Source organism: Natrix helvetica, assembly GCF_964273705.1.
Source record: "Natrix helvetica genome assembly, chromosome: 12".
In the NCBI taxonomy this organism is placed as follows: Eukaryota; Metazoa; Chordata; class Lepidosauria; order Squamata; family Natricidae; genus Natrix; species Natrix helvetica.
In genome coordinates, this window is record NC_138556.1 from 14,250,223 (window position 1) to 14,275,794 (window position 25,572).

Below are 25,572 nucleotides of genomic sequence, written 5' to 3' on the forward strand. Positions count from 1 at the left end.
TACATGATCCTGGTACAGGATGGTGGGATTCAGCTGGTTCTGACCGGTTCGGGCGAACCGAATGCTAATTTTACATCTGGTTCGCTGAACCGGTAGTTGCAAAGACTGGTTGGCCCCGCCTACCCCACCCTGCCCCTCCCACGTGGACCGTTTTGGATGCCAGGTAAGTGCAGGGTCCACGCGGAGGCTCTGGGAGGGTGAAGAAAAGGCCTCCCAGAAGTTCTGGAAACGAGCCCATTTCCAGCCTCCAGAGGGTCTCCGGAGCCCGGGGAGGCAGTTTTCACCCTCCCAGAGGCTCAAGGAAGGCCTCTGGAGCCTGGGGAGGGTAAAAATACCCCCTCGCCTTGGTGCAGGAGGCCAAGTAGGCCACACCCACCATGGCCACACCCACCCAGCAAGTGGGCAGAGAACCGGTTGCTAAATTTTTTGAATCCCACCCCCGTCCTGGTCCCTACGTAGGGTTGTAAGATTTTGCATGATCCTGGTACCTAAGGTGGGTGGTGGTCTTTTGGGGGCTTACCTCCATCATCAAACAGCCACCACACATCAATGGAACCTTTTCCTTGCTTCTTTTTAAACTGAACGCTAGCTTCAAGCAGCCGTTGATTGAATTCCCCAACGTGCACTGAAGAGATCGTGCTAACGTTGCAATCTGAAATGAGACACTAGCTGATAAGTTAGCTTTAATAATAGTGTAGACATCTTTTGTTTCGGTTGTGTAAATAATGCTGAATATTGCTATAGACTTCAATGGATAATTAGAGCTGCAGAAAAAACAATGGCTATCAACCTGCCTTCCATTGAGGATCTGTCTACTACACGAGTCAAAAAGAGGGCTGTGAAAATATCTACAGACCCCTCACATCCTGGACATAAATTGTTGCAACTCCTACCCTCAAAACGACACTATAGGGCACTGCAAGCCAGAACAACTAGACATAATGACACATTTTTCCTGAATGCCATCACTCTGCTTAACAACTAATTCCCACAACACTGTCAAATAATTTACTAAGACTGTATTACTATTTACGAAGACTAATACTATTATTCTTCTCTACCTTACTAGTATCTATTTCTTCCAACTTATTACTACAACCAATATTTCCCAGTTTGCTTCTCTATGAAAACATCACATCACCAATGTGCATAAAATTTGCAAATCTGTATTTATTTTATTTTTTTTTTTTTGCTGAACTGTTTCCTCTTCTTTGATCATCTATGACAGCTTTGGGTTTCCATCAATCTGCTTTTTAAGTTGCTTCTAGAATATTGTTGATTTTGTTATAATAGACGAATGTGACTTTGAATGGCAGTCTGTTCTCGAAGCAGCTCCTCGGGGAAAAAAAGCAGGTCTTAATGCACGCATTATTTTTAAGCGTATACCTTTTGGGGGCATCGTCTTTGTAAAATGGAGCTTTGTGGCTCTTCTAAAGAATCTACGGAGGCCATAATTTTGTTCTTCAAATTCGTTATCTTTAAGAGCTGCTTCCAGGGCTTGCCTCTCCTGCTCCATCTTCTTCAGCTCCCCTGTTAACCAAAAGAAAAACCGGTGGGGTGACTATTTAGGAATTGTCCAAGAAAAACAAGGATAGGACTCAATTACTGTTCTATCAATGATATCAGCTTTTCTCTTTCCTTTCTGCCTGTTAATGATTCCCTCCTGTCAGACACCCTCGAATGAAGACGCCACTGCTTCTTCAGCATTTTTTAAATTCTATAATGAATTTCTGCCTCAAGACATCCATAAATGCATTTTTAGATTGAAAACATGCATGCACCGGGCACAAATAATTGACTTCTGCAGTTTGTTTCATGGTATTTTGGCAACAGTGGGAATATCAATTGTGTGGACACACTCAGAAATGACAGCAGGTGGCAGCAGAGGGTTGTAATTTTTTTATGACAGCTACATCAAACATTGATTTTAAGCAAAAACAAAGTCATAAATACATACTTAATAGCCTGGTCTCTACATGGCATTAAGAATAGGCTTGAGTTTGTCTAATTATGTTTTGCCTGAAGATCTGGATTTGCCTTAGGTACATTTTATTTTTTTGTTAATAAACCTCAACTGGGAACTTTAGCTTGAAAATAGTTTATGAATTCTGGTTTCCCTTTAGCTAAGGTTTGACATATCCGAAGTAGAAATCTTATTCTTCGTACATTTGGTAAAAGTCAAATTCTATTTAAACATTTTAAAGCAAGAACAGCATATAAGATGACCTATTCCATAGGCGAAGTTTCATTTTGCTGTTCCCCCTTCCCCCATTTAATTCCTCCTGATAATCGTTTTTTTTTTTCAAACCAGCTGCTGAAAGGACAAGATAGCGATGGGGATATGTTTGCCAAATAACGGATTGCACATAATTCCTCGGCTAGCATGTCCAATAGTAGAGGGAATCAAGACGTAAAGGTTATGACCAGCTCTTCGGAGGGAGCCAGAAAATTAACTGGCAACTACAGCAGCTCACACACTATTAGTGGCATTCTGCTTCTACCTATTAGCAGAATTGCATTCTCTACCAACTATATCAGAACTATTTCAAACTTGGCAATGTTAAGATGTCTGGATTTCCACTCTCAGAATTCCTCCGCCATCCTTTTCAAGGAAGAAATGTGTATCCTACGTGTTTAGAAATTATTAGGAAAATATTTTTGTTCCCAGAAAACATAACTAACATAAGGAATGGCCTGAAATGGACATACCTTGAACCTGGAGGACTTGCGATATATCAAACCCTTGGCTCGTTCGAACAATTATCACGCCAAATTCAAAGTCGAATGCATCGCTGGAATAAAGTTTACATTAAAATAAAACTTATTTTAAAGGTATTGATATACCTGCATTCAAATTGTATTTACTATTTACTACTATTTACTATAGCATTTACTATAAAGCCATGATTGTTAAGTAAACTTTAACTTGAATCAAGGTGGTATTCACCAGGTTCTGACCAGTTCTGAAGAACCAATAGTGGAAATTTTGAGTGGTTCAGAGAACTGGCAAATACCACCTCTGACTGGCCATCTATTCTCTGCCTCCTGAGTCCCAGCTGATTGAGGGGAGATGGGGATTTTGCAGTAACCTTCCCCTAGAGTCAAGAAGGAATGGAGATTTTACAGTATCCTTCCCCTGCCATACCCACCAAGCCACGGCCACAGAACCGGTAGTAAAAAATTTTGAATCCCACCACTGACTTGAATCAAACTTATAACATGACAATAAAAATAATGCAGGCAGTGTCTGCTTCAAAAATGTTTACAAAGTCATACTTTGAACCTGCAAGGAAGTCTGGAAAAGTACTGGCTGCCTTAATGATGTAATGCAAGGTACTGTTTCAAGAAATTGGAAATATTCCTAAATCATTTTCAAACTCTGCACATCTCTAGAACTGTAGTCTTTTCTTGCATACAAGCATTATTTCATTTCATGAGCTTTGTTGTTGTTAGTTGCGAAGTCGTGTCCGACCCATCACAACCCCATGGACAATGTTCCCCCAGGCCTTCCTGTCCTCTACCAATCTTTGGAGTCCATTTAAGCTCATGCCGACTGCTTCAGTGACTCCATCCAGCCACCTCATTCTCTGTTGTCCCCTTCTTCTTTTGCCCTCAACCGTTCCCAGTATTAGGCTCTTCTCCAGTGAAACATGAGCATAGAAAGAAATAATAACCATTTTCGTCTTCAAGATGTTTGGAATCTTGAATTGCAAGTTCAAAAATAATTTTGTAATTATCAGCCCTTTTCTTTAAAAAAAAACCAAGCTGTTTACAGATGCTTCTAATTCCTATCAGCATAATATCACTCTGTCAAGGACCTTGGAGTACTCATCTCAAAAGATGTAAGCCCCAGAGCTCACTGTAACAGCATTGCCAAAAAGGCATTAAGAGTTGTTAACCTAATTTTGCAAAGCTTTTTCTCCGGTAACACTGTATTGCTAACAAGGGCATACAAAACCTTTGCCAGACCAATCCTCGAATACAGCTTGTCTGCCTGGAATCCACACTGTATATTGGACATTAATGCAATTGAGCGGGTCCAGAGGTATTTCAAGAGAAGAGAACTCCACTCCTCTGCTCACAATAGAATCCCTTATGCCGCCAGGCTTGAAATTTTCGGCTTGGAGAACCTCGAGCTACGCCACCTACGGTCTGACCTAAGCATGGTACACAAAATTGTCTGCTACAACGTCCTACCTGTCAATGACTACTTCAGCTTCAATCTCAATAATACATGGGCAAACAACAGATACAAACTCAAAGTAAACAGCTCCAAACTCGATTTGCAGAAAATAATAACTTCAGCAATAGAGTGGTCAACACCTGGAATGCTCTACCTGACTCCGTTGTTACATCCTCTAACCCTCACGGCTTCAGCCTCAAACTGTCCACTGTGGACCTCACCCCATTCCTAAGAGGTCTGTAAGGGGGCATGCATAAGCGCACCAGCGTGCCTACCATCCCTGTCCTACTGTCCCCATTTATTTGTACTCATTTCATGTGCTCACGTCCATGTTTATACTTATACCTGTTATGTCCTACATGTTTGGCAAACTAAATAAATAAAATAAAATAAACAAATAATACAAATAAGTATACTTCCAAATTCATACTTACTGTATGGCACCTGTGTAATTTTCCACTTGCGTTGCAGTGGCATGTCTCCAATCTTTTTTAAACCCAAGCACCAAAGTGTTAGGTTTCATTCTTCCCAAACCAGAGGCCTGCAAGTGTAAAATACAATGTTTAAAACAAGGCATGTGCAAGGTTTATCTAAAATCAGAAGGGATGCCAAAATAATATGGGAGTACAGTGATGTTCTGGAGGGAATTAAGATTAAAATGTATCTGGGAAGTGTCCTTTATGCTTGTACCCAAGCAGCACATACAAAGATTAGTTCTAAAATCATCTCAGCTATAAAATGATTTTTAAACGGCAAGGAATGTAATTGACTACAATACCATCCATTTGCATTCCTTTGGATTCAAAAATCAAACTTCTGAAAATTAGATCAACATAATTTTCAGGCTACTGGTTGTGTGGTTGTTTTTAACACAATCCATGCCAGGAGTGCCCTTAATATAAAGCAAGGAAGATGTTTATATGTTTAAAGAGCCATAACATTGGGCAAGTGCTACACAACATCTTTTAAAGGACAGCTACTACATTCAAGATACTCTCAATCTTATTTGAGAGTAAACCTTCTTTGAATATAGTTGGATTTTTTTTTTAAAACAAGCACATCTTCCACTTCACTTCTTTAGATTTTCCCTCCCCCTGAAAATCGTGAGTGCTTTCTGATTGAAAAGACAACCTAGCCATTTAAAAAAAAAGAAAATACAGAGGCCTCTTGTTTCAGAAGCATTAGTGCGCTCATTATATCTGATGTGTAGCAATCAAATTAATACTCTGATCATAAACTCATTGTTTAATTTCACAGCAATTAGAACATCTGGTTGCTTGTCTGATAACGAGCTTCTTTTCCCCTGTGAAATCCATGTGAAATGTTAGAAGATGAAGTGTTAATTTCACTGTATAAAATACCTTTTGTGAGCCAATATAAAATACTGGTACTATTACATAAGTGTAGTAGGCAATTGCCTGAGACATTTAAGTTGCTATAAAGCATCTCTGTTTAACAGAGGATCTTGTTCGTTGAATTCATTTCTCAACCTTGGCAATTTGAAGGTGGGTGAACTTCAACTCCCATGCTGGCTGTGGAATTCCAGAAGTTAAAATCTACACACCTTCAAATCATGATAGCTGGGGAATTCTGGGAATTGAAGTCTACCCATCTTCAAGCTACCAAGGGGAGAAACACTAGAATATGGAAATGTATAGAGATACTCAGTCATCCAGATCATGTTTGTCCCAAAGGTGCTTTTTCAGGAGGCAACTGGACTTTCTTGTTGTTGTTTTTATTTGAAGACGTTTTGCTTCTCATCCAAGAAGCTTCTTCCCACCATCCAGTCGGAGCTGAAGAAGCTTCTTGGATGAGAAGCGAAACGTCTTCAAAGAAAAAAAAATTACCCAAAAAAGTCCAGTTGCCTCCTGAAAAAGCACCTTTGGGACTAGAATATGGAATTGATTCCTTTTCCCCATAGATCCATCGCCTCAAACCAGAGTTATTCCCGAAGTAAGCTAAAATACAAAGAGCAATGCTCCCAGGATACTCTCTGCATTTCCATGATGCTTTCCAAATGTAAACCTTAATGAATAAAGGTGGTATTCAGCATGTTCTGACCAGTCCTGGAGAACCGGGAGTGGAAATTTTGAATAGTTTGGAGAACCGGAAAATGCCACCTCTGGCTGGCCCTGCCCCCATCTATTCTCTGCCTCCCGACTCTCAGCTGATCAGGAGGAAATGAGGATTTTATAGTATCCTTCCCCTGGAGTGGAGAGGGAATGGAGATTTTATAGTATCCTTCCCCTGGAGTGGGGAGGGAATGGAGATTTTGCAGTATCCTTCCCCTGGAGTGGGGAGGGAATGGAGATTTTGCAGTATCCTTCCCCTGGAGTGGGGAGGGAATGGAGATTTTGCAGTATCCTTCCCCTGGAGTGGAGAGGGAATGGAGATTTTGCAGTATCCTTCCCCTGGAGTGGGGAGGAAATGGGGATTTTGCAGTATCCTTCCCCTGGAGTGGGGAGGGAATGGAGATTTTGCAGTATCCTTCCCCTGGAGTGGGGAGGAAATGGGGATTTTGCAGTATCCTTCCCCTGGAGTGGGGAGGGAATGGAGATTTTGCAGTATCCTTCCCCTGGAGTGGGGAGGGAATGGGGATTTTGCAGTATCCTTCCCCTGGAGTGGAGAGGGAATGGAGATTTTATAGTATCCTTCCCCTGGAGTGGAGAGGGAATGGAGATTTTGCAGTATCCTTCCCCTGGAGTGGGGAGAGAATGGGGATTTTGCAGTATCTTTTCCCTGGAGTGGGGAGGGAATGGAGATTTTGCAGTATCCTTCCCCTGGAGTGGGGAGGGAATGGAGATTTTGCAGTATCCTTCCCCTGGAGTGGGGAGGGAATGGAGATTTTGCAGTATCCTTCCCCTGCCACGCCCACCAAGCCACTTCACGCCTACCAAGCCATGCCCACAGAACTGGTAGTAAAATTTTTTGAATCCCACCACTGGAATAAACCAACATTGTTGGGTACCGGAGGCTGTTTGGAAGCCGCACTTCAAACAGCTTACCTGAAGAAGGCTTCTGACTCCATCTCTAAAGCTGTCGGCCGCCACCGCAGCGTAAAAAGCTTTCCTTTTATTCTTCGCCAGCCAGGCCTGCTTCGTTGTCATGCCACTGTTCATCTCTGTAACACACAGCTTGCGTGGGCCCTGTGTGACACGATCATGCATTAGAGAGGCGCTCCACATTATGCCCAGCACAATAGCCTGATTTTGAGGGAGGGAACTGAATCGACTCGGTGAGGGGCTGCGACGTGAGTCAAGGGGGGAAAAAAAATTAGATCCCCACAAAAGATTTTTTTTTAAAAAAAAGAGATTCAATCTTTTGAAAAGAAGCTTGCTGGTCCAAATCATTTCCCGTTCAGTCTGTGTGAGCCACTTAAGTTTCGTGATATAACTAGAAAAGGCCCCTTTTGAAAATTCCATTTTGGGAGAGTTTTAATTAACGGTGAAACCATGAAGGATTAGCAGAGGAGCTCAATGGTAATTGGACTCCAAGTACTGTATTCACCGTTATTTTTTATTTTTTTTAAAAAAAATAACTGTGAACTATACTCTGAACTAGTATATAATGTTCGTAGTTCATAATTTCTGCGTGAAAGCCTCTCTAAGCTGGGGATTTAGGCATGGCGTTTTTGCATAAAAGACTATATCAGCCAATGGGAACCAAAGAAAGGGCATTCTAAATTGTGGAGGGTATTTTTTTCCCCCCTGTGAAGACAACTTGCAATTCCCTTCGGCAATAACTGGCTACCAATTTCACCTGATATCACATAGACCGTCAGATAGATTAACAGAGTTGGAAGGACCTTGGAGGTCATCTAGTCCAACCTCCCGCTCAAGCAGGAGACCCTACACCATTTCTGACAAATCTCAGAGAAGTCCAGTCTCTTCTTGAAAGTCTCAAGTGATGAAGCCCCCACAACTTCCGAAGGCAACTTCTGTTCTATGGGTTGATCGTTCTCACTGTCAGAACCTTTCTCCTTATTTCCAGGTTGAATCTCTCCTTGGTCAGTTTCCATCCATTATTCCTTGTCTGGCCTTCAGGTGCTTTGGAAAATAGCTTGACCCCTTCCTCTCTGTGGCAGCCCCTCAAATATTGGAAGACTACTAGCATGTCTTCCCTGGTCCTTCTCTTCACTAGATTAGCCATGCCCAGTTCCTGTAACCGTTCATCATATGATTTAGTCTCCAGTCCTCTCATCATCCTGGTTGCTCATTTCTGCACTCTTTCTAGAGTCTCAACATCTCTTTTATAGTGGGGTAACCAAAACTGGATGCAGTACTCTAGGTGGGCCTTACTAGGGCTTTATAGAGTGGTATTAGTACTTCCATTGGTCTTGATTGTATCCCTCTGTTAATGCAATTTAGGATTGCATTGGCTTTTTTGGCTGCTGCTGCACACTGCTGGCTCCTATTGAGCTGGTTGTCCACTAAGACTCCAAGATCCCTCTCCTTTCCCCCCTGCGTTTTGCTTTGCAATTATTTTGTTTCAAATTGGATTAGCTTTTGGAACTTCTTGAAGAGTTTTATTACTGTTGGCTGCCCTAAATGTTTTGTCAACATTTAGAAGCGGAGTGGATATGTTTTACATAAACAAACATATGCCGATGAATCCCAGTTTTGACACGTGGCAGCTTACAAGTCTGTTGACCGTGTAATTCCAGTTCTAGCTGTGTAAACTATGAATTTGAAGCCATTGTGAACAGGTTTCTTTTGTCGTTTGTGATTGAGCCTGCAGGTCTGTCTCAAAAGGACTAAGACAGGGGTGTCCAAACTTGGGAACTTTAAGACTTGTGGACTTCAAAACAGAAGCTCACAAAAGAAACGCCACGGAGATCTGACCTGGGGCGATGGCGCACATATCAGCAGAGAGGGCTATGCGTGCCACCTCTGGCATGCGTGCCATAAGTCCGCCATCACAGTTCCCGTGGCTTGCTCTGTCAGTTTTGGTGGCGGAGCTGTCTGCCAACAATGACAGGCAAGCCACTAGAAAACCCCACTCCTTACCAGCACTGATGATGTTACCTAGTTTGGTTAATGAAAGAAAACCAGCAAACTCAAAGAGCACCCAGGACCCCTTCACTTCAACCCTCAGCTACAAGCATAATCCTTTATTCGTATAAACATCACTCTCTACAGCAATTAAAAAATAAATAAAAACAGGTACTCAACCGCAGCTTTTCCCCAATGGCTATCAAAATTTAGATTCAGGCATTGGCTGAATATAAACTAAACAAAGCATTAATAGATATAAGTAAGAATCATTTAGAATCTTAATGGGAGTCGGATTGATAAGCCGACTGCTATTTTATCATTCTCTTATTTTCCCAGTTAAATAGCTTACGATAGTTCATTATGCCAATTTTTATTAGTCAATAAAATGAAATGTGACTAACTTTTTAGAGAAGGAAATTAAAATACCTAAACCGTATATAACAGCATGTTACATAAAATATTTGCAGACATATAAAACTGGAAACCAATAAGTTAAAAAAAAAATTGGAAACCTTTCTCTCCAAAGCTTTTATAGACCGGAATAAAATACCCATTGGAATAAAGAGTAAAACTTAAGCGTTATAAATTAACAGGGCCGAAAAAAAAAAAAAAGAAATCCTTTATTGAATTGTGCTGTTTTTATTATTTGGAAGAGTCACTTGTAAAAATAAGTTTATTTTATCCAAGTAGCCCTCGAACTACCACCCTAGTTGACCCCCAAATTTCTGCTGCTAAGCAAGACAGTTGTTCAAGTGAGTTGTGCCTCATTTTACGACCTTTCTTGCCACGGCTGTTAAGTGAATCAGTAACCCGGTTGCTAAGTGAATCTCGCTTCCCCATTGACCTAGCCTGTCGGAAGGTCGCAAAAGGGAAATCGCATGACCCCCTTTTGTGCTGCAACCGTCACAAATATGAGTCAGTGGTCAAGGGTCCAAATTTTGACCATGTGACCGTGGGGGATCTTGCAACGGTCGTAAGTGTGAAAAACGGTTATAATTCACTTTTTTTCGGTCAACTTCCAACCGTCCCTAAAGGAAGGGCTATAAGATACCTGTATACAGAAGAAGCTTTTTCCACACACAGGTAGATCTTTCTATGACTTAGCTTTCTCTGTAGAAAACCTGCATTTTCCAATTGCCCTAACAAGAGAGCCATTTTTGTGAATCACGAAAAGAGCTGTATGTCCAAACTTACCATGAAAACTTCACAGCAGAGGCAAAGACCATTGCTCTTCGTGAATGAATGAGCAATGTCCAACAAAGCTGGTCTTGTCATAGGACCTCCTGTTAAAACGATACACTGAGGCCTGCAAAAGACAGGAGAAGATGCATTACACCAAGTGGTGGGATTCAGCCGGTCCGTACCTGTTCGGGAAAACCGGTTGTTAACTTTCTAAGCAGTTGGGAGAACCGGTTGTTGGAAGAAATCTCCTTTTGTTTGTTTTTTCCCACTTTGCAGGGCTAATCCTGTAAGGAAGGCAGGAAGGAAACATTCTGGTGTTGTTTCTAGCCTCATCTTGATTGCCCTGCTTACAGAAACTGCCTCTCCGGTTAACCCTGATTACATTGTAAAAGCTAAGGCGAAGCGCCCATCGCCCTGAGTGACGTTGAGTTGGCCACGCCAACCCAGTCACTTGACCACCGAGCCACGCCCACCCAGCTGGTCATTAGGGCGGATATCTGGTTGTTAAACTATTTGAATCCCACCACTGATTACATCTGATGCTGCATTTACATATGAGAAGAGGATAGGAGAGGATAGGAGAGGATAGGACAGGATAGGACAGGATAGGATAGGGACAGGACAGGACAGGACAGAATTGGAATAGAATAGAATAGAATAGATAAGAACTGGAAGGGACCTTGGAGGTCTCCTAGTCCAGCCCCCTGCTCAAGCAGGAGAACCAATACAATCTCAGACAAGTGACTGTCCTCTCTCTTCTTAAAAATCTCCAGTGATGGAGCGCCCACGATTTCTGGTGGCAAGCTGTTCCACTGGTTAATTGTTTTTATTGTTCAGAAGTTTCTCCTTGATTCCAGGTTGCTTCTCTCTTTGTTTAGTTTCCAACCACTATTTCTTGTCCTCCCCTCTAATGCTTTGGAAAATAATTTGACCCCTTCTTCTTTGTGGCAGCCCCTCCAATACCGAAATACTGCTATCGTGTCACCCCTAATTCTGTTTTTTTTTAAGACTAGCCAGACCCAAAACTGGCAGCTGTTCTTCCTATGGTTTAGTCTCCAGGCCTCTGATCATCTTAGCTGCTCTTCTCTGAACTTTTCCCAAAGTCTTTTTTTTTTTTGTAGCATGGTGTCCAAAATTGGTTGTCGTATTCCAGGTGTGGTCTTACTAGGGTTTTTTTTTGGTAAAGCAGCGCTAATGCTACACTTGATCTTGATTCTAAGCCTCTGTTTATGCAACCCAATCGTCGAATCGGTTCCTTCAACAACCTACCGGAAGTTTTTCACGTGGTCGTCCACTGTCGTTAGTTGCAGGGCGGTATCAACAGCGTTAATGTAGTATAGGGCCTGGGCAGAGGAGCCCCAGTTCACTTCTGCGGTACAAGCAACAAAACAAACCCACGTCAATTTTAGCTTCTACATTTAACAAAAGTCATTTTTTACAGATATCATATTTATGATCCCTTGTAATAAGAAGTACCGTGTTTTCCCCCAAAATAAGACCCAACCTGGAAAATAGCGTATTTTTCAGAGTATAAGATGCACCCTTTTACCCCCCAAAAAGAGGGTGAGAATTGGGGTGTGTCTTATACACGAAATGTAGCCTCACCCACTCTCACCAGAGGCCAAAAACGCGCGGCATAAATGGTCTGTGCCGAGTGCAAAGATAGCCTGCTGCTCTGAAGTGAAACTGAAACTGTTCTCTCCTTCTGCCTGTGTTCGCTTGTATTTACTACCACGTTGGAAAACCTGCTTTTGGTTTTGTATATTTACTGCATGCGTTATATCAGGGGTGTCCAAACTTGGGAACTTTAAGACTTGTGGACTTCAACTCCCAGAATTCCCCAGCCAGCTATGGCTGGCTGGGGAATTCTGGAAGTTGAAGTCCACAAGTCTTAAAGTTCCCAAGTTTGGACACCCCTGCGTTATATTATATATCAAGAGAAGTGAATGAATCCTGCTGAATCAGTTACCTGTGTGTGCTTTCTGGATGTGATTGCTGCAACAAACTCTGACAGTGGTGTTGGCTATTCACATCACTTTCCAGCTTATTTGTGCGATTTAGAGATTCTTCTAGAATGGAAGACACTGCTGTCTTACTTTTTAAAAAGCCTTGCTTGGCTTCTGAACAAACCGGCCGCCAAATTTCACGATTAAGTAAAAAAAAAAGCAAACTTTCAAAAGCAAACCGTGATGTCTATTTTACGTGAGTCACAACTCGACAAGAACATTGTTTTTCCGCTCCTTTTGAGAACCATCTAGCTTGTAATATAATATTTGATAGAAAAGAGGCTCATGAAAGAAAAGGGGAAAAAAAGCAGAGAAAGCCAAGGCATGCATTTTAAGCTTGCACAACGTTCACACAAAGCTAAAGAAATATTGTTTGCTTCGGAGGAGGAGACGGAGAGGAAGTGAACGTGATAGTGTAGCTATTAGACTTCTAACTAATAATATTAAAAACAAGCAAGCAAGCAAGCCAGACAAGGTTTCTGGTTAATTCCCGTGCTCTGTGTAGAAAAGCTACTATATGCTGCTCTACAGAACTCATAAAAACCTCATTACTAGCAATATGTTGGTAGTCTACAAAGAAGCCATTTTTCAAAAGCTACCTTTGGCGTTTCCTCCCGAGAATTGTTTTGTTTTTTTTCCTAACAGGAGAGAGCAAGCCAGATTAAAATGGCAGCAAGTCATCTGACAGATAGGATTAGTTATCAGAGATGTGAACACACGGCGTTCATAGGGGAGGGTGGGGAAAAGCGTATGGTTGCTTGAAATCTTTCCCACCCAGCTGCATTAAAAAGCACCTGGGGGAGAAGCAGAAGAAGGAAGAAAGGCCAAATTGAAATCGGAAAGTTCTTTTAAAAAAAAACGATTCCTCTAGGAACATCCCCTGGTAACTAAACGAGATGTGACAGGGAAAGGTTGATGGATTTCGATGTGGATCTATCCAAGTTGCACACGCCCGTGAGAAAGAAAAACAAAAAGAATACCAACTGTAAATTACCCCATGGCTTTTGTCTGGTTTTTGTGTTTGTGTGTGCTTCTATTACACCTGCGTGTTTTGTCTGTATCGCTTTTTCAACTGCCAGATTGGTTAGGGTGTTGTTCCAGCAAGGATATATTTTTTTTATTTTGATGATGATGATGATGATGATGATGAAGAGGAGGAGGAGGAGGAGACTGGACAGTCACTTGTCTGGGATTGTACAGGTTCTCCTGCTTCAGCAGGGGGCTGAACTAGAAGACCTCCAAGTCGCTTAGAGGATCTTGTGACTTGGTTCAATCATGTAGTCTAAATACCATTTAGGGTGTTGTTGGCCCCTACGATCTAGCAATAGTTGTGATCAGAATGGAGTTGTCCAGGAGCCATCACTGGAGGGTTTCAAGAATAGACTGGACCACCATTCGCCTTGGATGGTATGGGATCTCCTGCCTTGAGTAGTGGGCTGGACTAGAAGACCTCTGAGATACCTTCCATCCCCATGATTCTATGTTTTATGTTCTATACTATAGACCAGGGGTGTCCAAACTTGGGAACTTTAAGACTTGTGGACTTCAACAAGACTTGTGGACTTTAAGACTTGTGGAATTCCCTAGCCAGCATGGCTGGCTGGGGAATTCTGGGAGTTGAAGTCCACAAGTCTTAAAGTTCCCAAGTTTGGACACCCCTGCTATAGACTCTATTGAGGTTTTCTCCCGCCACCCTGAGCAATTCATTCATTCATTCATTCATTCATTCATTCATTCATTCATTCATTCATCCATCCATCCATCCATTCATTCTGAGCCTTACCTGGCTTCTTGTAGGTCACATAAATATAAAGAAAGAACTCAATTCCGTACGTGATGAGAGCCGCCCACCAGTTAATGACAAACATGACACCACAGCACAGCACAGCTCCAAAAAGGGACACCCACATGTTGTAATACCTAAAGGCAGGTCTCCAGCCTGTGGGAGTCAGAAAAAGTGGGTCAATCAATCAGCCAGATAGAGAGAATTGATTGATGGGTTGAGTAAATGTAGAGTATTGCCCCATACAATCTGGCAACGGTTGTGATCGGAATGGAATTGTTGGCGCTTCAACGCTGGAGGTTTTCAAGAATAGACTGGACAACCATTGGCCTGGGGTGATATAGGGCCCCCTGCCCTACACAGCAGTGGCCAAAATTGTGCAAACCTTTTGGGAAAAGTGTACAATGTTTTTGAGGTTTGATGACTAATAACACATTTTTGGGGGGGAGTCAGTGGTGGGTTTCAAAAATTTTACAATCTCTTATGTAGGTGTGGCCTGCTTTGTGGGAGTGGCTTGCCAGCCATGTGACCGGGTGGGAGTGGCTTGCCGGCCATGTGACTAGGTGGGGGTGGCCAACTTGTAAAATGTAGTGAAACTCACTTAACAATGCTCTTGCTTAGCAACAAAAATGTTGGCTCAGAAACTCTGGCATTTGAAGCACACAAGTCTTAAAGCTGTCAAGTTACAAGACCCTTGCACCCCTAACCCTTTAGAAAAAAACCCCAGGGGTGTTCAAACTTGACAGCTTTAAGACTTGCGGACTTCAACTCCCAGAATTCCTCCTCTCGCTCTTCATCTTGATGATGTGGGGACGGGCGGGGGGAGGGAGCTGGAACCGGTTCTAAACGGCACGGTAGATTTGTGGAACCTCTTCTATAGAAGAAGTTAGAACTGGCAGGAACCCACCCCTGGGGGGGAGTAGTGCCATAAAATTATATATCAATGGAAAGATAATTTAATCAAGAATGTAATGCAATAACTTTGATGAAGGATTTGCTATTAGAATAGCAGTTATAAAGAAGAAAAGTGAAACATGCAGGAAAAAAACGAGATAAACAAAAATCATCACCACGTCAGTTAATACTTAGTTGGGTAACCTTTAGCATGAATTACGGCCTTACAATGTCTTCCCATGGAGCGAACCAAGTCTTTTAGTTCTGTAGCTGTTATGATGTGAAATAAAGATTGAATGATCGCTTCTATTAACTGGGCTTTATGGCTGGCTATATTTGGCTATAGATTTTCATAGAATACAGATAATTGAACAAACCTAGTTGCATTACATTCTTGATTAAATGATCTTTCCATTGATAAATAATTTTATGGTACTACTACTAAAAAAAAGTGGTGTTATTAGCCATCAAACCTCAAAAATACACTTTTCCCAAAAGGTTTCCACAATTTTGGACACTTACAAGGTCCCTTCCAATTCTTGTTATTGGAAGAGCTGTGGCGGCTCAGTGGTTACAATTCAGTATTGCAGGATAACTCTGCCAACTGCCAGCAGTTCGATCCTGAGCGGCTCAAGGTCGACTCAGCCTTCCATCCTTCCGAGGTGGGTAAAATGAGGACCCAGATTGTTGGGGCCAAGAGGCTGACTCTTTAAACCGCTTAGAGAAGGCTGTAAAAGCAATGTGAAGCAGTATATAAGTCAAAGTGCTATTGCTCTTCCTTCCTCTGTTCCTTGCTCGGTCTTCCTCTGTTGAATAAGCATTACTGCCCGTGTGGGAATTGGCATTGCCAGGCAGGTTTTGTTTTACTGTGACTTTTATTTTTGTTCTTCTTTACATGATTTTTGTTCTGAGCCTCTCTGGGTTTGGTGAAGTCACAAAATAATAAAAAAGAGAGGAAATGTTCAGGCACTTGGCAGCTGCCACGGTTTAGATTTATTTCACTTGTTAGGATCCAGCTAGCCTTCCCCCAATATATATTTACTACTCTCAGCCATTTCTCTGCATCTAATAAAACACAATTGTTGCCCAATAAAACATGTGCCACACAATATAACAGGCAAGCCACCAAGGAGTAAAAACACAGTTGTTCTTCAGCTTGTTATGCCAGATTTGCCCCCTTAATGTTAAAGTCCCTATTCCTGCTTAAGCCTCTCGGAATTATTTGCTGTTGGAAGAGGTCTAAAAAAGTGAGTTCCCAGATAAACCCTCTAGATGCAAGTGAAAATCCGTCATGAGAAACTAACCTGGGGATTTTGCATACGACGCGTGGAAACAAGAGAAATTGATGAGTGCGTAGGAAGCCAGGAAGAAGTTGGAGATGATAGGGGCAATGGTATTCAGCTCAGCTATAAAACGAAAACAAAACAAAATGACAAAATATTTGGGTGATGGATTGTGTCTGCGAAGGGAGAGGTGATGTGATGGATTGCGTTATATTTTGTATTTTGTTCGTGTTGCGTTTGGACTCGTGTAATCATTTTAAAAAGGACGCGGTGGCTCAGTGGCTAAGATGCTGAGCTTGTCAATCAGAAAGGTCGGGCAGTTCGAATCCCCAGTGCCGCGTAACAGAGTGAGCTCCCGTGACTTCTGCCAACCTAGCAGTTCGAAAGCACGTAAAAATGCAAGTAGAAAAATAGGAACCACCTTTGGTGGGAAGGTAACAGCGTTCCCTGCGCCTTTGTTGTTGAGTCATGCCAGCCACATGACCATGTAGACGTCTTCGGACAGCGCTGGTTCTTCGGCTTTGAAACGGAGATGAGCACCGTCCCCTAGAATCGGGAATGACTAGCACATATGCGAGGGGAACCTTTACCTTCAATCATTTAAAGCCAGGTATAAATAAAATTAACCTGTATCTGGTCAGAAACACTTCATTAAAGTATCCAGGTACCCCTCAATTTGCAACCACAATTGAGCCTAAAATTTCTGCAGCGAAGGGAGACCTTGGTTAAGTTCGCTTTGCTCTATTTTACAACCTCTTCTTCTTCTTCTTCTTCTTCTTCTTCTTCTTCTTCTTCTTCTTCTTCTTCTTCTTCTTCTTCTTCTTCTTCTTCTTCTTCCTCCTCCTCCTCCTCCCCTCCCCCTCCCCCTCTCCCTCTTCTCCTTCCCTTCCCCCTCCCCCTCTTCCTCCTCCTCTCTTTAGAATGGTTTTACCAAAACCAAAAAGCCTGTATTGTGACAAATCTTTGTGTGTATTCCAAATAGGAAATCACAAAGGAATTTTAAACAGCGTAAGATGAAAGAAAGGATGATCAAATGGGAATGTTTCTAGCAGAAACATCGGGGATCAGTGCTGTGAACCTATTATGAAAGCAGGTAGAATACACTGTGCTGTTGGTTTCAACAGCAGACCTTTGATTTTTGCAGACATTTGAAAAAAAGGGGGGGGGAAGCAGACTTTACCCTACATTCAAAGACCCCAAAGAAGATGACTTCAAAAAGCAGCTGGTAGCTTCCTTAAGGAACTTAAGGTGGTTTTGCTATACGCAGAGACTATGAAGTATATATCCAGTATCATTTTTCTTTTTAAACATTTGGTTTTGTAATTTTTTCCCCCAAAAATTCCCCTTCATGGGGCCCCCTTTGAGCTCCATGGGCCCCGGAACAATGTACTGGCTGCAACCCCCCTCCTTCTCCTCAGGCCTTGAGTTGGCAGCTGTAGAAATGGGATACCGTATTTTTCGGAGTATAAGACGCACCGGAATATAAGACGCACCGTGATTTTGAAGAGGTAAATTTAAAAAGAAAGGTTTTTGCACTCTGCAGGCCTCCCAAACCCTCTGCATGCCTTATTAAAAAGTGGGGGGGGGGGATGCAGAGCTTTGGGAGGCTCTTAGAGTACTCCTGGGGGCTGGGGGGGGGGCAGAAACGAGCAAAAAAACCAGCCAGTTTTTTGCAAAAACGGGTCATTTTTTGAAAAAAAGAGGGCATGACCCTCTGCACGTCCATTTTTGCAAAGGGGGCGAAGTTTCAGTCTGCCAAAAATGCTGCATTCAGTGTATAAAACCCACCCAGAGTTTCACCTTCTTTTTTGACGGAAAAATCTGCGTCTTATACTCCGAAAAATACGGTAAATAACGCTAAATAAATAAAAAAAATGTGTTCGACTTAGGCTGCAATATACTCTATCTTCCCATTGCAAGCACCAAGCCAGCCCTCGCTGAGTTGTACCCACCAATCAGAATGAAGGCCAGAGCAATAACGAAAGTCAGAATGTATCCTCGGATGGGTTCGTGATTTTTCCCATATCCTTTGGCAAAAAAGTGGAGCGCTCGATAGATGTTATCCTTGCAGAGGGCCTGTCAAAAGAGCAAATTCCGGTTAAGAAATCGAATTCTTGGTTTCTTGGTCTCTTATCGTCAGAAGAACAGCTAACTCTTCACTCTAAATCAGTGTTTCTCAAACTTGGCGACTTTAAGTCCTGTGGACTTCAACTCCCAGAATCCCCCAGCCAGCATAGCTGGCTGGGGAATTCTGGGAGTTGAAGTCCACAGGATTTAAAGTCGCCAAGTTTGAGAAACACTGCTCTAAATGATGTACCCTGTTTCCCCCAAAATAAGACCCAACTGCGAAATAAGCTCTACCCATCTCTGCTTCCCACGCAAAGCCCTCATCAGAGCCTTCCCCAGACTCCAGGACTGGCCCATGTTCCTCCCCAACCTCCTCACTGTCCGAATCTGCTGCCAGCTCCGCTGACGGGCCATGATACAAATTGTAGAGATACGGGAAAAGATAGAAAACATATTTGGCCTCTCGAATGTACCTGGAAAACCTTTGGCGCGCTCACAAGTGAAGCTAATGCTGAGGATAGCGTGGCTGAAAATATCCCAGCGGTAATTAAAGGTCCAAATCCTGAAACCATGCTCATCACCTTTGGGAAGGAAAAGATATGGCTAGCTGATGAGAGCTAATTAGCTCGAAATAGATCTATCCTAGTCTCCCTTTATTTATTTATCAGTACAATTACGACACACACACACACACACACACACACACACACACACACACACACACACATATATATATATATATATATATATATATATATATATATATATATATAATAAAAGCAAGCCTTTAAATCTGTACAAGCTAGGCTATAAACCGAATTTGCAAATCCCTCCGATTGTTAAATTGATAACCACGTGCATTGTTATTCTGTCTCTTCTCTATTATCTTTGAAGTCGTCCATTAACGGCTTGTCAGGGAGACTCCTTCAGCACAGCAAATTACTTTTTGTTGTCCCCCCAAAAAAGGGGGGGAAAACCCCTGTTTGCTCATAACGGAGAAAATTGTTCTTTAATTGAATTGTGTTTTGTTCCTTCCGAAGCCAAAGGCATAATTTTTATTTCTTCTGCAAATGATGCCGTTCAGAAGAGGCTCGTGTTAGGAACAAGGGGGCGTAAAAAAAACCCCAAGCTATGTGGGTCTTAAGAAGGAAGCAATCTTTGAACCAGGAAAAGAGAATTTGCACGTGTGACCATCTCCAATCCAGGCATGCATATCAATAGAGATATTGTATCACCTACTTCAGAAAAGTTCTATCAACAATTACACTGAATTAATATCTGAGAAAGTTAACTATGGAGCCTAGATAACGAAGAGAGATCTTTGGTGGGACATTTTATTGATGGAGATATAAATCATTAGATAACTATGTATTTAGAATAGAATAGAATAACAGAATTGGAAGGGACCTTGCTGGGTAATGAAATGTCTGTAGGAAAACAACCAAACTCAGAGAACACCAAGGACCCCACAATCCTCCTCCACTCCACAAATCCCACTCCCTTCTAGCACTGATGATGTTACCTAGTTGGGCAATGAAATGTCTGCAAGAAAACCACCAACCTCAGAGAACACCAAGGACCTCATTCTTTCATTTCACTTTGCGTGCATACATAACTACTCCACCCTCCAGCTGTAGATTGTCAGTAGAAGTCTTGAAAAGTCGACCAATAGCCACTATGTGCTGTACGCTTATGTGAATATCAGTTCACGCTATTATCTACAGGATATATAGTATAACACACACACACACACACACACACACACACACAGATATACAAATTGGATAATTAGCATGCTTTTGAACCTGGAAATTATTCATCAGCCCATAATCACACGTCTGGATTTTACAGCTGGAGAAATCGTAGCCCAGGGCACAAGCCGACGATCCATTGCAATTCATCCCAGATACCACCGTATCATTGACATTCCCCGTAGCATCGCGCACGACACAAGCAGCTGTGGAAATAACAGGGTATTATTATTATTTCTCTTCCTTGTGACAACATGGTAATATCGCTGGGCTCCTTTATATTTCAGGTGGCTGATGTTCTAGGCACATTTCTGCCTGCTATCCCGAGGCCGCGTAGGTTGCGGATAATGGGGCCATCCGTTAAAATTGACTGATGGTTCTACTGGGTTTTGAGGGACGCGGTGGCTCAGTGGCTAAGACGCTGAGCTTGCCGATCAGAAAAATCAGCCATTCGGCGGTTCAAATCCCTAGCGCCGCATAACGGAGTGCGCTCCCGTTACTTATCTCAGCTTCTGCCAGCCTAGCAGTTTGAAAGCACGTAAAAAATGCAAGTAGAAAAATAAAGGGCCACCTTTGGTGGGAAGGTAACAGTGTTCCGTGCGCCTTTGGCGTTTAGTCATGCCGGCCGCATGACCTTGGAGATGTCTTCAGACAGTGCTGGCTCTTCAGCTTTGAAACGGAGATGAGCACTGCCCCATAGAGTCGGGAATGACTGGCACATATGTGCGAGGGGAACCTTTACCTTACTGAGTTTACTGTCCAATTTAGCAAAAGAGAATGTACATAAAATGTGCCGCTGAAAACAGATTACTTACCCGCACAGATTGCAACTCCGATGTAAGCAACGGTCGTGATCAGAATGGCAAGCATTGTTCCTTTGGGTATCGCTTCTTGTGGATCCTGGAATATTACAGTAAAAAAATGCATTACGGTGATTGTAGCCACGGCCAGAACAGAACAGAAGGTTAGGAGAAAGACAAGATTTAATGTAATGTAATTTATATTTAACTAGCTGATAACCTAGCACTGCCCGGGTATTTATTTATCCCACAATCCTTCCATGAATGTCACCGCAATTTCTAATGTTGGGTTTCCCCCCTTACCAGAGGGAGCCCCCTTGTGAAGTACTGTGAAGCCGTTACCATGGCAACTCCACAGTAGAAGCCATTTTAAGGCCCAACAGGCTGTAACATCCCTGAGGGATGTTAGGGGTATCCTACCCCCACAGTTTTTGTCTCCAGAGAGTAAGTCATCTGTGTACCAAGTTTGGTTGAAATTGCTTGAGGTGTTCCAAAATTATGCTGGAACATACACACACACAGAGAGAGACATCTATCTCTGTCTCCATATCTATCTATCTATCTATCTATCTATCTATCTATCTATCTATCTATCTATCTATCTATCTATCTATCTATCTATCTATGTATCATCTATCTATCTATCTATCTATCTATCTATCTATCTATCTATCTTATATCTATATCTATATCTATATCTATATCTATGTCTGTCTGTCTGTCTGTCTGTCTGTCTGTCTGTCTGTCTGTCTGTCTATCTATCTATCTATCTATCTATCTATCTATCTTTCTATCATATCTATATCTATATCTATCTATCTATCTATCTATCTATCTATCTATCTATCTATCTATCTATCTATCTATCTATCTATCTATCTTATATCTATATCTATATCTATATCTGTCTGTCTGTCTATCTATCTATCTATCTATCTATCTATCTTATATCTATATCTATATCTATATCTATATCTATATCTATATCTATATATCTATCTATCATCTATCTTATCTATCTATCTATTTATCTATCTATCTATCTATCATCTATCTATCATCTATCTATCTATCTATCTATCTATCTATCATCTATCTATCTATCTATCTATCTATCTATCTATCTATCTATCTATCTATCTATCTTATATCTATATCTATATCTATATCTATATCTATATTAGTTGGCTTCCCATTGTAACATGGTGGTAATTTTTAGAAGAGCTTTGAGTCAGACTCAGAATTTTGGGTGGACACTTATGGCTTTGGGGACACTGGTTCTGCGCCTCTAGTGTAGACGTTGGACTCCAAAACCCATCATCCTTTACCATTAGTGTAATGGATAGGGATTGGGAGTTCAACCCTGTCTAGATGTCCACAGATTCCCTACCTCTATAATTGAGTCCTGACTGTTGAAAAGCAAGAAAATAGTGTAAACTAATAAACTAGTTAAAAAGATGAAACTGCATCCAGAAGTATTTCTCCAGTGACACCTACTAATTACACACTTGACAAGTTCTTGCAAAAAGCATTTTTTCCAAATCAATACAAAATGTTTTCCTTTCAGATAGGATTCTTTGAATCTTGCTTTTTGTTTCAGTGTTAAAAAATATTTTTTCAATACTCAACGCTGCTGCTGTTTCCCCAGAAGAGCTTAGGTTATCTAAGGCAACATTTTCCCAACCGTGTTGTGGTGTTATGGTTAACTGTTCAAATGTACACACCTCTAAGTCTCCAGAGATGTTGGCTCCTGCCAGAATGCCAGTGGCTGCTGGGAAAAAAATGGCAAACACCGAGAAAAAACCTTCATCTCCTCTGAATTCTGGCCCAAAGTTTTCTGTAAATATGGAAGCTGCAACCAAACAAACAAGAGATAAGGAAAGATGTGAACTACAGACAGGAGGTTGAACAACTAGCCTTGTGGTGTGACCAGAACAATCTGGAACTGAACGCACTCAAAACCGTAGAAATGGTGGTAGACTTTAGGAGAAACCCTCCCATACTACCACCTCTTACAATACTAGACAACATAGCATCAACTGTAGAGACCTTCAAATTTCTAGGTTCTATCATATCTCGAGATCTAAAAGGGACACCTAGCATCAAAAATGTCATCAAAAAAGCACAACAAAGAATGTTCTTTTTGTGCCAACTCAGGAAGCTCAAACTGCCTAAAGAGCTGCTGATTCAGTTCTACAGAGGAATCATTGAGTCTGTCATCTGCACCTCCATAACTGTCTGCTTTGGCTCTGCAACCCAAGAAGACAGGCACAGATTTAAACGGATAATTAGAACTGCAGAAAAAACAACGGCTGCCAACATGCCACCCATTGAGGACCTGCACACTGCATGAGTCAAAAAGAGGGCTGTGAAAATAACTACAGACTCATCCCATCCTGGACATAAATTGTTTCACTCCTACCCTCAAAACGACGCTATAGGGCACTACACACCAGAAAAACTAGGCACAAGGACAGTTTTTTCCCCAAAAGCCATCACTCTGCTAAACAAATATTTCCCTCAACACTGTCAAACTATTTACTAAGCCTGCATTATTATTACTATTAATCTTCTCATTGTTCTTCCTACTTATGACTGTATGACTGTAACTTTGTTGCGCATATCCTTATATTGTTTCGTAGTATGATTTGATTGCTTATTTGTACCCTATGACTATCACTAAGTGTTGTATCTTATGATTCTTGATGAATGTATCTTTTCTTTTTATGTACACTGAGAGCATCTGCACCAAAGACAAATTCCTTGTGTGTCCAATCACACTTGGCCAATAGAGAATTCTATTCTATTCTATTCTTTTCAAGTTGTGCCAGAGATCTTCAACATTGTGACTGATTTTATATTTCTCTCCCTCTCTTCTACAGGCTCCTTCACCAAAATCCATTCTAGAGAATGATAGAGTTGGAAGGGACCTTGGAGGTCTTCTAGTCTAAGCCTCTGCTCAAGCAGGAGACCCTACACCATTTCAGATAAATGGCTGTCCAATCCTTTCTTAAAAATCTCTAACAGAAGGAGCAGAACTAAGATTACTGAATGAAATGTCATTGGTTTTTTTGCCAGGAAAGGTTCTTGCTCAGTTCTGTAAAGGTATTAAGAAGGTATCTGTCAAGCGTGGGAAAATCAGAAAGCCCAGGCAGTTCAAAAGAATATAAAGGTTTATTGGAAGCTAATGCTCTCTACAAGAATCTGAACGACTAACAATCAAAGCAAATAGGTGGTAGATAAGAGTCAATGGAATTCAAGGTGGGCTAGACTTAGATCTCTTGTGGGTGCGAAGGGACTCGAGACTGATGATGTGTTTGACCACTCCCTCGGGCTCAGCCAGGTCATCTTATCTGTCGTAACTTTGAACAGTCACTAAGCAATCGTTCATAAGACAAGGACTTCCTGTACCTACAATACAATAGTAGAGTTGGAAGGGACCTTGGAGGTCTTCTAGTCCAACCCCCTGCCTAGGCAGGAAACCCTATACTGTTTCAGACAAACCTGCTTGCTTTTCTTATTGCTATTTGCAACAGCTCTCCTAACCCTGCAGCTTGCTACTTCGCATTAATGTGAGTCTTGTTTAGCGTGACAGATTTTTCACATCCGAAGCCCCGTGGCACTAGAAGCACTTGCCTTGGTAATTGAAAAAGCCTCTCGCCCTCTTTTCTGCGTTGCTAGGGATGACAGTCCCGATGAAAAAATTTACGATGGCGATCAGAAGTATAATTAGAAGAATCACTTGGGCCTGCAAGAAAAAAGAAAGTGCATTTTTATCATAAGTCTATTTGAAATAATTTTTCACGGAGCCTATACAATAAATGAGAATAAATGGTCAAATGCAACACTATAATCCACCACAAGACAGAATGACCAAATATTTGAATTTTTCTAAACTCTTATATGGCAAATCTAGACAGCATACTAAAAAGCAGAGGCATCACCCTGCCAACAAAAGTGTGTCTAGTCAAGGCAATGGTTTTCCCAGTTGCAATGGATGGCTGTGAAAGTTGGACCATAAGAAAGGCTGAGTGCCAAAGAATTGAGGCCTTTGAACTCTGGTGCTGGAGAAGACTTGGAGTGCAAGATGATCCAACCTGTCAGTCCTAGAGGAGATCAACCCTGATTGCTCTTTAGAAGGCCAGATCCTGAAGAGGAAACTCAAATACTTTGGCCACCTAATGAGAAGGAAGGACTCCCTGGAGAAGAGCCTCATGCTGGGATTGAGGGCAAAAGGGGATGACAGAGGAGGAGGTGGCTGGATGGAGTCCCTAAAGCAATAGGCATGAGCTTAAATGGACTCCAGGGGATGATAGAGGACAGGAAGGCCTGGAGGAACGTTGTCCAGGGTGTCGCGATGGGTCGGACATGACTTCGCAACTAACAACAACAAACTCTTAAACTTAAAAAAAAATTACCTTTGCTTCCCATTCCATACCAGCCACTGAAATACCCAATAGAATTACAACCGTTATGACGCCAATTATCCTGATATCATTGGTGGCATCAACCATTATGGCATTACTGTTCTGGAAAAAACAACAACAGGGAAAAGTAATTACTAAGGATATACGTTCTGTAAGACGGTTCGAGTAGCCTTGTAAAATGCCAGGGATTTTCTACCGAGGG

General features: G+C 41.9%; 1 protein-coding gene across 1 annotated transcript in view; it reads right to left on the bottom strand.

The window, feature by feature from the left end:
* The window catches only part of SLC12A1 (solute carrier family 12 member 1), a 43,948-nt gene that overhangs the window by 5,569 nt on the left and 12,807 nt on the right, over positions 1-25,572 (bottom strand). Inside the window, exons 8-23 of the mRNA XM_081965023.1 lie at positions 25,362-25,472; positions 24,580-24,691; positions 22,668-22,795; positions 20,959-21,043; positions 20,198-20,349; positions 18,866-18,973; positions 18,278-18,401; positions 16,347-16,448; positions 14,149-14,304; positions 11,629-11,728; positions 10,372-10,483; positions 7,189-7,329; positions 4,618-4,724; positions 2,710-2,792; positions 1,387-1,530; positions 521-652 (exon numbers count right to left, since the gene is read on the bottom strand). Of these exons, the coding sequence (XP_081821149.1) occupies positions 521-652; positions 1,387-1,530; positions 2,710-2,792; positions 4,618-4,724; positions 7,189-7,329; positions 10,372-10,483; positions 11,629-11,728; positions 14,149-14,304; positions 16,347-16,448; positions 18,278-18,401; positions 18,866-18,973; positions 20,198-20,349; positions 20,959-21,043; positions 22,668-22,795; positions 24,580-24,691; positions 25,362-25,472 (1,897 nt within the window). The remainder of the gene's footprint in view (positions 1-520; positions 653-1,386; positions 1,531-2,709; positions 2,793-4,617; positions 4,725-7,188; positions 7,330-10,371; positions 10,484-11,628; positions 11,729-14,148; positions 14,305-16,346; positions 16,449-18,277; positions 18,402-18,865; positions 18,974-20,197; positions 20,350-20,958; positions 21,044-22,667; positions 22,796-24,579; positions 24,692-25,361; positions 25,473-25,572) is intronic.